The sequence below is a fragment of the Lampetra fluviatilis genome, chromosome 81, assembly GCF_964198595.1.
Source record: "Lampetra fluviatilis chromosome 81, kcLamFluv1.1, whole genome shotgun sequence".
Lineage (NCBI taxonomy): Eukaryota > Metazoa > Chordata > Hyperoartia > Petromyzontiformes > Petromyzontidae > Lampetra > Lampetra fluviatilis.
In genome coordinates this window covers 390,711-403,081 of record NC_136355.1, presented here as the reverse complement: position 1 = coordinate 403,081, position 12,371 = coordinate 390,711, and the positions used below count along the sequence as shown (strand labels likewise).

The window sequence follows — 12,371 nt, the reverse complement described above, 5'->3', positions numbered from 1 at the left end:
TGGTGAGTGAGTGGGTGTGTAGGTGAGTGAGTGGTGAGTGAGTGGGTGTGTAGGTGAGTGAGTGGTGAGTGGGTGAGTGAGTGACTGAGTGAGTGAGTGGGTGTGTAGGTGAGTGAGTGGTGAGTGAGTGGGTGTGTAGGTGAGTGAGTGGTGAGTGAGTGGGTGTGTAGGTGAGTGACTGAGTGAGTGAGTGGGTGTGTAGGTGAGTGATTGGTGAGTGAGTGGGTGTGTAGGTGAGTGAGTGGTGAGTGAGTGGGTGTGTAGGTGAGTGACTGAGTGAGTGAGTGGGTGTGTAGGTGAGTGAGTGGTGAGTGAGTGGGTGTGTAGGTGAGTGAGTGGTGAGTGAGTGGGTGTGTAGGTGAGTGAGTGGTGAGTGGGTGAGTGAGTGACTGAGTGAGTGAGTGGGTGTGTAGATGAGTGAGTGGTGAGTGAGTGGGTGTGTAGGTGAGTGAGTGGTGAGTGAGTGGGTGTGTAGGTGAGTGACTGAGTGAGTGAGTGGGTGTGTAGGTGAGTGAGTGGTGAGTGAGTGGGTGTGTAGGTGAGTGACTGAGTGAGTGAGTGGGTGTGTAGGTGAGTGAGTGGTGAGTGAGTGGGTGTGTAGGTGAGTGAGTGGTGAGTGAGTGGGTGTGTAGGTGAGTGAGTGGTGAGTGAGTGGGTGTGTAGGTGAGTGAGTGGTGAGGTAGTGGTGGGGGAGTGACTTAGTGAGTGAGTGGGTGTGTAGGTGAGTGAGTGGTGAGGTAGTGGTGGGTGAGTGAGTGGGTGTGTAGGTGAGTGAGTGGTGAGTGAGTGGGTGTGTAGGTGAGTGACTGACTGAGTGAGTGGGTGTGTAGGTGAGTGAGTGGTGAGGTAGTGGTGGCTGAGTGAGTGAGTGGGTGTGTAGGTGAGTGAGTGGTGAGTGAGTGGGTGTGTAGGTGAGTGACTGAGTCAGTGGGTGAGTGAGTGACTCAGTGGGTGAGTGAGTGACTGATTTAGTGACTGAGTGAGTGTGTAGGTGAGTGAGTGGTGAGGTAGTGGTGGGTGAGTGAGTGAGTGGGTGTGTAGGTGAGTGACTGAGTGAGTGAGTGGGTGAGTGAGTGACTGAGTCAGTGGGTGAGTGAGTGACTGAGTGGGTGAGTGGGTGTGTAGGTGAGTGACTGAGTGAGTGAGTGGGTGTGTAGGTGAGTGAGTGGTGAGTGAGTGGGTGTGTAGGTGAGTGACTGAGTGAGTGAGTGGGTGTGTAGGTGAGTGACTGAGTGAGTGAGTGGGTGTGTAGGTGAGTGAGTGGTGAGTGAGTGGGTGTGTAGGTGAGTGACTGAGTGAGTGAGTGGGTGTGTAGGTGAGTGAGTGGTGAGTGAGTGGTGAGGTAGTGGTGGCTGAGTGAGTGAGTGGTGAGTGAGTGGGTGTGTAGGTGAGTGAGTGGTGAGTGGGTCAGTGAGTGACTGAGTGAGTGAGTGGGTGTGTAGGTGAGTGAGTGGTGAGTGAGTGGGTGTGTAGGTGAGTGAGTGGTGAGTGAGTGGGTGTGTAGGTGAGTGAGTGGTGAGTGAGTGGGTGTGTAGGTGAGTGACTGAGTGAGTGAGTGGGTGTGTAGGTGAGTGAGTGGTGAGTGAGTGGGTGTGTAGGTGAGTGACTGAGTGAGTGAGTGGGTGTGTAGGTCAGTGACTGAGTGAGTGAGTGGGTGTGTAGGTGAGTGGTGAGTGAGTGGGTGTGTAGGTGAGTGACTGAGTGAGTGAGTGGGTGTGTAGGTGAGTGAGTGGTGAGTGAGTGGGTGTGTAGGTGAGTGAGTGGTGAGTGAGTGGGTGTGTAGGTGAGTGAGTGGTGAGTGAGTGGGTGTGTAGGTGAGTGAGTGGTGAGGTAGTGGTGGGGGAGTGACTTAGTGAGTGAGTGGGTGTGTAGGTGAGTGAGTGGTGAGGTAGTGGTGGGTGAGTGAGTGGGTGTGTAGGTGAGTGAGTGGTGAGTGAGTGGGTGTGTAGGTGAGTGACTGAGTGAGTGAGTGGGTGTGTAGGTGAGTGAGTGGTGAGGTAGTGGTGGCTGAGTGAGTGAGTGGGTGTGTAGGTGAGTGAGTGGTGAGTGGGTGAGTGAGTGAGTGGGTGTGTAGGTGAGTGAGTGGTGAGTGAGTGGGTGTGTAGGTGAGTGAGTGGTGAGGTAGTGGTGGCTGAGTGAGTGAGTGGGTGTGTAGGTGAGTGAGTGGTGAGGTGGTGGTGAGTGAGTGACTGGGTGAGTGACTGAGTCAGTGGGTGAGTGAGTGACTCAGTGGGTGAGTGAGTGACTGATTTAGTGACTGAGTGAGTGTGTAGGTGAGTGAGTGGTGAGGTAGTGGTGGGTGAGTGAGTGAGTGAGTGGGTGTGTAGGTGAGTGACTGAGTGAGTGAGTGGGTGAGTGAGTGACTGAGTCAGTGGGTGAGTGAGTGACTGAGTGGGTGAGTGAGTGACTGATTTAGTGACTGAGTGAGTGTGTAGGTGAGTGAGTGGTGAGGTAGTGGTGGCTGAGTGAGTGAGTGGGTGTGTAGGTGAGTGAGTGGTGAGGTGGTGGTGAGTGAGTGACTGGGTGAGTGACTGAGTCAGTGGGTGAGTGAGTGACTCAGTGGGTGAGTGAGTGACTGATTTAGTGACTGAGTGAGTGTGTAGGTGAGTGAGTGGTGAGGTAGTGGTGGGTGAGTGAGTGAGTGAGTGGGTGTGTAGGTGAGTGACTGAGTGAGTGAGTGGGTGAGTGAGTGACTGAGTCAGTGGGTGAGTGAGTGACTGAGTGGGTGAGTGAGTGACTGATTTAGTGACTGAGTGGGTGTGTAGGTGAGTGAGTGGTGAGTGAGTGGGTGTGTAGGTGAGTGACTGAGTCAGTGGGTGAGTGAGTGACTGAGTGGGTGAGTGAGTGACTGATTTAGTGACTGAGTGAGTGTGTAGGTGAGTGAGTGGTGAGGTAGTGGTGAGTGAGTGACTGAGTGAGTGAGTCGGTGAGTGACTGAGTCAGTGGGTGAGTGAGTGACTGAGTCAGTGGGTGAGTGACTGAGTGAGTGACTGGGTGAGTGACTGAGTGAGTGTGTATGTGAGGTAGTGGTGAGTGACTGGGTGAGTGAGTGGGTGAGTGAGTGGTGAGGTAGTGGTGAGTGAGTGACTGGGTGAGTGAGTGGGTGTGTAGGTGAGTGAGTGGTGAGGTAGTGGTGAGGTAGTGGTGGGTGAGTGACTGAGTGAGTGGGTGAGTGAGTGACTGGGTGAGTGAGTGACTGAGTGAGTGGGTGGGTGTGCAGGTGAGTGACTGAGTGAGTGAGTCACTGAGTCAGTGCGTGAGTGAGTGACTGAGTGGGTGAGTGAGTGACTGATTTAGTGACTGAGTGAGTGTGTAGGTGAGTGAGTGGTGAGGTAGTGGTGAGTGAGTGACTGAGTGAGTGAGTCAGTGAGTGACTGGGTGAGTGACTGAGTCAGTGGGTGAGTGAGTGACTGAGTCAGTGGGTGAGTGACTGAGTGAGTGACTGGGTGAGTGACTGAGTGAGTGTGTAGGTGAGGTAGTGGTTAGTGACTGGGTGAGTGAGTGGGTGAGTGAGTGGTTAGGTAGTGGTGAGTGAGTGACTGGGTGAGTGAGTGGGTGTGTAGGTGAGTGAGTGGTGAGGTAGTGGTGAGGTAGTGGTGGGTGAGTGACTGAGTGAGTGGGTGAGTGAGTGACTGGGTGAGTGAGTGACTGAGTGAGTGGGTGGGTGTGCAGGTGAGTGACTGAGTGAGTGAGTGAGTGACTGGGTGAGTGAGTCGCTGAGTCAGTGCGTGAGTGAGTGACTGAGTGGGTGAGTGAGTGACTGATTTAGTGACTGAGTGAGTGTGTAGGTGAGTGAGTGGTGAGTGAGTGACTGAGTGAGTGAGTCAGTGAGTGACTGGGTGAGTGACTGAGTCAGTGGGTGAGTGAGTGACTGAGTCAGTGGGTGAGTGACTGAGTGAGTGACTGGGTGAGTGACTGAGTCGGCGGGTGAGTGAGTGGGTGAGTGAGTGACTGGGTGAGTGGTTGAGTGACTGAGTGAGTGACTGAGTGAGTGACTGAGTGAGTGACTGGGTGAGTGACTGGGTGAGTGACTGAGTGAGTGTGTAGGTGAGGTAGTGGTGAGTGAGTGGGTGAGTGAGTGGTGAGGTAGTGGTGAGTGAGTGACTGGGTGAGTGAGTGGGTGACTGAGTGAGTGACTGGGTGACTGAGTGACTGATGTAGTGATTGAGTGGATGTGTAGGTGAGTGACTGGTGAATGAGTGACTGGGTGAGTGAGTGACTGAGTGAGTTAGTGACTGAGTCAGTGGGTGAGTGAGTGACTGAGTGAGTGACTGAGTGAGTGACTGTGTGAGTGTGTAGGTGAGTGACTGAGTGAGTGACTGAGTGACTGTATAGGTGAGTGAGCGACTGTGTAGGTGAGTGAGTGGGTGGGTGGGTGAGTGAGTGGGTGGGTGGGTGAGTGAGTGGGTGGGTGAGTGAGTGGGTGGGTGAGTGGGTGGGTGAGTGGGTGGGTGGGTGAGTGAGTGAGTGGGTGAGTGGGTGGGTGAGTGGGTGGGTGGGTGAGTGAGTGGGTGGGTGAGTGAGTGGGTGGGTGGGTGAGTGGGTGGGTGAGTGAGTGAGTAGGTGAGTGGGTGGGTGGGTGAGTGGGTGAGTGAGTGAGTGGGTGGGTGAGTGAGTGAGTGGGTGAGTGAGTGGGTGGGTGACTGGGTGGTTGAGTGGGTGAGTGAGTGGGTGAGTGACTGAGTGAGTGAGTGACTGTGTAGGTGAGTGAGTGACTGTGTAGGTGAGTGAGTGACTGTGTAGGTGAGTGAGTGGGTGGGTGGGTGGGTGAGTGAGTGAGTAGGTGAGTGGGTGGGTGAGTGAGTGAGTGAGTGGGTGAGTGGGTGGGTGGGTGAGTGAGTGGGTGGGTGAGTGAGTGGGTGAGTAGGTGAGTGGGTGAGTGAGTGGGTGGGTGGGTGAGTGGGTGGGTGAGTGGGTGGGTGGGTGGGTGAGTGTGTAGGTGAGTGAGTGACTGAGTGAGTGTGTAGGTGAGTGAGTGAATGAGTCGTAGAAATGAGAATAATTATAATAATGTCAATCTCTGTGATAGCTGCAGACTCATTGCAGCTTGAAGCGTGTTACCAAGTCGCACACAACACACTCGTTGCAACTCCTGACTGCTCCATCACGGCATTTATTACATAACTACACACACAGACACACACACAGACACACACACAGACACACACACACAGACACACACAGACACACACACAGACACACACACAGACACACACACAGACACACACACACAGACACACACACAGACACACACACAGACACACACACAGACACACACACAGACACACACACAGACACACACACAGACACACACAGAGACACACACACAGACACACACAGACACACACACACCCACACACAGACACACACACAGACACACAGCCACACACATACAGAGACAGACACACACACAGAGGCACACACACACACACAGACACACACAGACACACACAGACACACACAGAGACACACAGACACACACAGAGACACACAGACACACACACATACACAGCCACACACACACAGAGACACACACACACAGACACACACAGACACACACACACACAGAGACACACACAGACACACACAGAGACACACACAGAGACACACACAGAGACACACACACCCACACACACACACAGAGACACACACACACAGAGAAACACACACACAGAGACACACAGACACACACACACACAGAGACACACACACACAGACACACACACCCACACACACACAGAGACACACATAGAGACACACACACCCACACACAGACACACACACAGACACACAGCCACACACACACAGAGACACACACACACTGACACACACAGACACACAGAGAGACACACACAGAGACACACACAGAGACACACACACCCACACACCCGCCTCGCATCTCGAATCGTGATGGGGTTCAATGATGATGATGATGATGACGTTGATGACCTCGTCATCCAGCCACACGATTTAAGACCGGGAGGCGTTGTGGGGGCTTCACTGGGCGGGCAAATCGACAGGAGAAGCCATTTCACCCGAGTGAGTGGGTGAGTGAGTGAGTGGGTGAGTGAGTGAGTGGGTGAGTGAGTGGGTGAGTGTGTGGGTGGGTGAGTGAGTGGGTGGGTGAGTGGGTGGGTGAGTGGGTGAGTGGGTGGGTGAGTGGGTGAGTGGGTGAGTGGGTGGGTGAGTGGGTGAGTGCGTGAGTGAGTGGGTGAGTGGGTGGGTGAGTGAGTGAGTGGGTGAGTGGGTGAGTGGGTGGGTGAGTGGGTGAGTGGGTGGGTGAGTGGGTGAGTGAGTGAGTGGGTGGGTGAGTGGGTGAGTGAGTGAGTGAGTGGGTGAGTGGGTGTGTGAGTGGGTGAGTGAGTGGGTGAGTGGGTGAGTGGGTGGGTGGGTGAGTGAGTGGGTGAGTGGGTGAGTGAGTGAGTGGGTGAGTGGGTGAGTGGGTGGGTGAGTGGGTGGGTGAGTGAGTGAGTGAGTGGGTGAGTGAGTGAGTGGGTGAGTGGGTGGGTGAGTGGGTGAGTGGGTGGGTAAGTGAGTGAGTGGGTGAGTGGGTGAGTGGGTGAGTGGGTGAGTGGGTGAGTGGGTGGGTGGGTGAGTGAGTGAGTGGGTGGGTGAGTGAGTGAGTGAGTGGGTGAGTGGGTGGGTGGGTGGGTGAGTGAGTGAGTGGGTGAGTGAGTGAGTGGGTGAGTGAGTGGGTGAGTGGGTGGGTGGGTGAGTGAGTGAGTGGGTGAGTGGGTGAGTGGGTGGGTGAGTGAGTGGGTGAGTGAGTGGGTGGGTGGGTGAGTGGGTGAGTGAGTGGGTGAGTGGGTGGGTGAGTGACTGGGTGAGTGACTGGGTGAGTGACTGGGTGAGTGAGTGTGCAGGTGAGTGAGTGGTGAGGTGGTGGTGAGTGAGTGACTGAGTGAGTGACTGAGTGAGTGACTGAGTGAGTGACTGAGTGAGTGTGTAGGTGAGTGTGTAGGTGAGGTAGTGGTGAGTGAGTGAGTGTGTAGGTGAGTGAGTGGTGAGGTGGTGGTGAGGTAGTGGTGAGTGAGTGACTGAGTGAGTGTGTAGGTGAGTGAGTGACTGAGTGAGTGTGTAGGTGAGTGAGTGACTGAGTGAGTGTGTAGGTGAGTGAGTGACTGAGTGAGTGTGTCGGTGAGTGAGTGACTGAGTGAGTGTGTAGGTGAGTGAGTGACTGAGTGAGTGTGTAGGTGAGTGAGTGACTGAGTGAGTGTGTAGGTGAGTGAGTGACTGAGTGAGTGTGTAGGTGAGTGAGTGACTGAGTGAGTGTGTAGGTGAGTGAGTGACTGAGTGAGTGTGTAGGTGAGTGAGTGACTGAGTGAGTGTGTAGGTGAGTGAGTGACTGAGTGAGTGTGTAGGTGAGTGAGTGACTGAGTGAGTGTGTAGGTGAGTGAGTGACTGAGTGAGTGTGTAGGTGAGTGAGTGACTGAGTGAGTGTGTAGGTGAGTGAGTGACTGAGTGAGTGTGTAGGTGAGTGAGTGACTGAGTGAGTGTGTAGGTGAGTGACTGAGTCATAGAAATGGGAATAATTCTAATAATGTCAATCGCTGTGATAGCTGCAGACTCAGCGCACCTTGAAGCGTGTTACCAAGTGGCACACAACACACACGTTGCAACTCCTGACTGCTCCATCACGGCATTTATTACATAACTACACACACACACAGACACACACACAGACACACACACAGACACACACACAGACACACACACAGACACACACACAGACACACACACAGACACACACACAGACACTCCCTCACTCACTCTCCCACCCACTCACTCACTCCCTCACTCGCTCACCCACTCACCCACTCACTCACTCACTCACTCCCTCACTCACTCACCCACTATCTCAACCACCCACTCACTCACCCAGTCCCTCACTCATTCTCTTACCCACCCACCCACTCACCCACCCACTCACTCACCCACCCACTCACCCTCCCACCTCCCCACTCACCCACCCACTCACCCACCCATCCACCCACTCACCCACCCATCCACCCACTCACCCACTCACTCACCCACTCACTCACCCACTCACCCACCCATCCATCCACTCACTCACCCACCCACTCACTCACCCACCCCCCCCCCCACCCACCCACTCACCCACCCACTCACCCATTCACTCACTCACCCACCCACCCCCAAAACTTTGTCCACAGAAGCAGCTCACCATGAAGTACATCCTGGTGACCGGCGGGGTGATCTCTGGAATCGGCAAGGGCATCATCGCCAGCTCAGTGGGAACCATTCTCAAGGCCTGTGGACTCAGAGTCACGGCCATCAAGATCGACCCCTACATCAACATTGATGCAGGCACATTCTCTCCTTATGAACACGGTGAGTGGGTGAGTGGGTGAGTGGGTGAGTGGATGAGTTGGTGGGTGAGTGAGTGGGTGGGTGAGTGGGTGGGTGGGTGAGTGGGTGAGTGGATGAGTTGGTGGGTGAGTGAGTGGGTGGGTGGGTGAGTGAGTGGGTGGGTGAGTGGGTGGGTGAGTGGGTGGGTGGGTGGGTGAGTGAGTGAGTGAGTGGGTGGGTGAGTGGGTGGGTGGGTGGGTGGGTGAGTGGGTGGGTGGGTGAGTGGGTGGGTGGGTGAGTGGGTGAGTGGGTGGGTGAGTGGGTGAGTGGGTGAGTGGGTGGGTGAGTGGGTGGGTGAGTGGGTGAGTGGGTGGGTGAGTGGGTGAGTAGGTGAGTGGGTGGGTGGTTGAGTGGGTGGGTGGGTGGGCGAGTGGGTGAGTGGTGAGTGGGTGGGTGGGTGGGTGGTTGAGTGGGTGGGTGGGTGAGTGGGTGGGTGGGTGAGTGGGTGGGTGTGTGGGTGGTTGAGTGGGTGGGTGGGTGAGTGGGTGGGTGTGTGGGTGGTTGAGTGGGTGGGTGGGTGAGTGGGTGGGTGTGTGGGTGGTTGAGTGGGTGGGTGGGTGAGTGGGTGAGTGGTGAGTGGGTGGGTGTGTGGGTGGTTGAGTGGGTGGGTGGGTGGGCGAGTGGGTGGGTGGGCGAGTGGGTGGGTGTGTGGGTGGTTGAGTGGGTGGGTGGGTGGGTGGGCGAGTGGGTGGGTGGGTGAGTGGGTGGGTGTGTGGGTGGTTGAGTGGGTGGGTGGGTGGGTGAGTGGGTGGGTGAGTGGGTGGGCGGATGGGTGAGTGGGCGAGTGGGTGAGCGGGTGTGTGGGTGAGCGGGTGGGTGGGTGAGTGGGTGGTTGAGTGGGTGGGTGGGTGGGTGGGTGGGCGAGTGGGTGGGTGGGTGAGCGGGTGGGTGAGTGGGTGGTTGAGTGGGTGGGTGGGTGGGTGGGCGAGTGGGTGGGTGGGTGAGTGGGCGGTTGTGTGGGTGGTTGAGTGGGTGGGTGGGTGGGTGGTTGAGTGGGTGGGCGGGTGGGTGAGTGGGCGAGTGGGTGAGCGGGTGTGTCTCGGCTTTTTGTTGTTTCTGGAGGAGCCCCGAGGGTGAAGATTCAATCTCCTGGCTCCGCCAATTGGCCTTTGGCCAGGAGACGTCACAGACGCCTGTCCCCCCGGGGCCTCCGGCACAAGCTTATGAGTTACACATTCAAGTTTAAGTCGTGGTTTAGTGGGAAGTTATTGAAGGTGGAGGAGTTACCAGCCCCTCGCACCCATCCAGAGCCCCCGTTTAGCCGCTGTGATGGTCACAGACGCCATGAGGGGAGAGGCCAATGGGCATTGAGTTGTTTTTGCCGCACAGACTGCCCTGCGTGACATCTCAGCAACAGTCTGGGCCACTGGACGGGTTCCGCAGGACTGGAGGAAGGATGCCCTGGTGGTCCCCCTCTTTAAGAAGGGGGACCGCACCGACTGTAACAACTACAGGGGCATCTCCTCAGTGTGAGGCCGGGAAAGGTCCTGGCAAGGATTATTCAACATCGCCTTGCTAGGCACGCTGAGGAGAGGCTTGCGGAGCCCCAAAAAGATTCCATATTTTCTGTCCGTCTGCTGCAGCAGAGGTGTAGGGAATTCCAACAAGACCTACATCTCTGCTTTATTGACCTGGTCAAGGCCTATGATACCATCAGATCAATAGGCCTGGGCTCTGGGTTGTTCTTCGTGCTTTCGGAGTCCCTGACCCTCTGCTCACGATCATTAAGGACCTTCATGATGGTGAGCGGGCCCCGGGTAAAACTACGTGGCCGGGAGTCGGAGCCTTTCCCTGTACACCTTGGGGTGCGACAGGGATGTCCTCTGGCTCCCACATTATTTAACATCTATTTTGACCGCATAGTTCGTGAAGCCTTCAATAGCTGTACCGGGGGAATTTCCATTTGGTACAGATACAATGGGAGAGCTGATCGACGCCCGGGTGCGATCAAGGGATGGCTCCCTATTGGTCAACCACGTTACGTGTGCCGATGATTTGGTAATTGCTGCTCATTCAGAAGAGGAGTTGGAGACGCTGCTGCTGAGACTGGAGTGTGCCACTAAGAGGTGGGGCCTTACCATCAGCCCCACCAAAACTAAGCACCTGCCTGGGTATTTTGTACCATCGGGCACTCCGCCCCCACAACTCCCAATCGGTGATGGGGCAGTTGTGGAGAGAGTGGAGAGTTTCCCATTATACCTGGGCAGTGTGCTCATGACCGGCTCCGGTTTATCAGCAGAGGTCTCGCTCCGAATCAGTCGAGCGGCAATATCTTTTCATCGGTTGCGTAACGCTGTGTGGGTGTGTCTGTGTGGGTGTCTCTGTGGGTGTCTCTGTGGGTGTCTGTGTCTGTGGGTGTGTCTGTGCGTGTCTGTGTGGGTGTCTGTAGGTCTCTGTGGGTGTCTGTGGGTGTCTGTGGGTGTGTCTGTGCGTGTCTGTGTGGGTGTCTGTAGGTCTCTGTGGGTGTCGGTGTGTCTCTCTGTGGGTGTCTCTGTGGGTGTCTGTGTCTGTGCATGTCTGTGTGGGTGTTTGTAGGTCTCTGTGGGTGTCGGTGTGTCTCTCTGTGGGTGTCTCTGTGGGTGTCTGTGGGTGTGTCTGTGCATGTCTGTGTGGGTGTCTGTAGGTCTCTGTGGGTGTCTGTGGGTGTCTCTGTGGGTGTCTGTGGGTGTGTCTGTGCGTGTCTGTGTGGGTGTCTGTAGGTCTCTGTGGGTGTCGGTGTGTCTCTCTGTGGGTGCCTCTGTGGGTGTCTCTGTGGGTGTCTGTGGGTGTGTCTGTGCGTGTCTGTGTGGGTGTCTGTAGGTCTCTGTGGGTGTCGGTGTGTCTCTCTGTGGGTGTCTCTGTGGGTGTCTGTGTCTGTGTCTGTGCATGTCTGTGTGGGTGTCTGTAGGTCTCTGTGGGTGTCGGTGTGTCTCTCTGTGGGTGTCTCTGTGGGTGTCTGTGTCTGTGTCTGTGCATGTCTGTGTGGGTGTCTGTAGGTCTCTGTGGGTGTCGGTGTGTCTCTCTGTGGGTGTCTCTGTGGGTGTCTGTGTCTGTGCATGTCTGCGTGGGTGTCTGTAGGTCTCTGTGGGTGTCGGTGTGTCTCTCTGTGGGTGCCTCTGTGGGTGTCCCTATGTGTCTGGGTGGGTGTCTGTAGGTCTCTGTGGGTGTCGGTGTGTCTCTCTGTGGGTGTCTCTGTGGGTGTCTGTGTCTGTGGGTGTGTCTGTGCGTGTCTGTGTGGGTGTCTGTTGGTCTCTGTGGGTGTCCGTGTGTCTCTCTGTGGGTGCCTCTGTGGGTGTCTGTGTCTGTGGGTGTGTCTGTGTGGGTGTCTGTAGGTCTCTGGGTGTCGGTGTGTCTCTCTGTGGGTGCCTCTGTGGGTGTCTCTATGTGTCTGGGTGGGCGTCTGCCTGGGTGTTTTGTACCATCGGACACTCCACCCCCACAACTCCCAATCGGTGATGGGGCAGTATTGGAGAGAGTGGAGAGTTTCCCAAACCTGGGCAGTGCGCTCATGACCGGCTCCGGTTTAACGGCAGAGGTCTCACTCCGAATCAGTCGAGCGGCAATATCTTTTCATCGGTTGCGTGACGCTGTGTGGAAGCTGCCTGGTCTGTCGCTCCGCGCGAAGCTTCAGGTTTTTCTCAGCCACGGTCATTCCCTCCCTTCAACGCTTGCGAAACGTTGACCCCCCCCCTATAGGAAAATCTTCGCCGGTTAGAAACATTGAGGCTGGCCTGCCTACGATCCATCCTGGGTTTAACCTGCAGGCTGGATCGTGTGAGGAGCTCACAAATCCTTGAAAGATCTGGGCAAAGTCCCATCGGTGAGCTCCTCCGGCAGACAAGGCTGCTAAGTCGAGCGGCATTATCTTTTCATCGGTTGCGTGACGCTGTGTGGGAGCTACCTGGTCTGTCGCTCCGCACGAAGCTTCGGGTCTTCTCGGCCACGGTCATTCCTTCCCTTCTCTACGCTTGCGAAACGTGGACCCCCCTAATGTGTGTATCACTGTGTGTGTGTGTGTCACT

General features: G+C 55.8%; 1 protein-coding gene across 5 annotated transcripts in view; it reads left to right on the top strand.

Moving 5' to 3' along the window:
* LOC144953713 (CTP synthase 1-like) overlaps positions 1-12,371 on the top strand; it is a 77,846-nt gene that overhangs the window by 10,753 nt on the left and 54,722 nt on the right. For 3 of the 5 annotated variants that reach the window (XM_078884275.1, XM_078884274.1, XM_078884273.1), the window contains exon 2: positions 8,175-8,352. In XM_078884275.1, coding sequence (XP_078740401.1) covers positions 8,187-8,352 — 166 coding nt within the window. In that variant the 5' untranslated portion in view covers positions 8,175-8,186. The remainder of the gene's footprint in view (positions 1-8,174; positions 8,353-12,371) is intronic. The other 2 variants (XM_078884276.1, XM_078884277.1) reach the window with 1 other exon arrangement.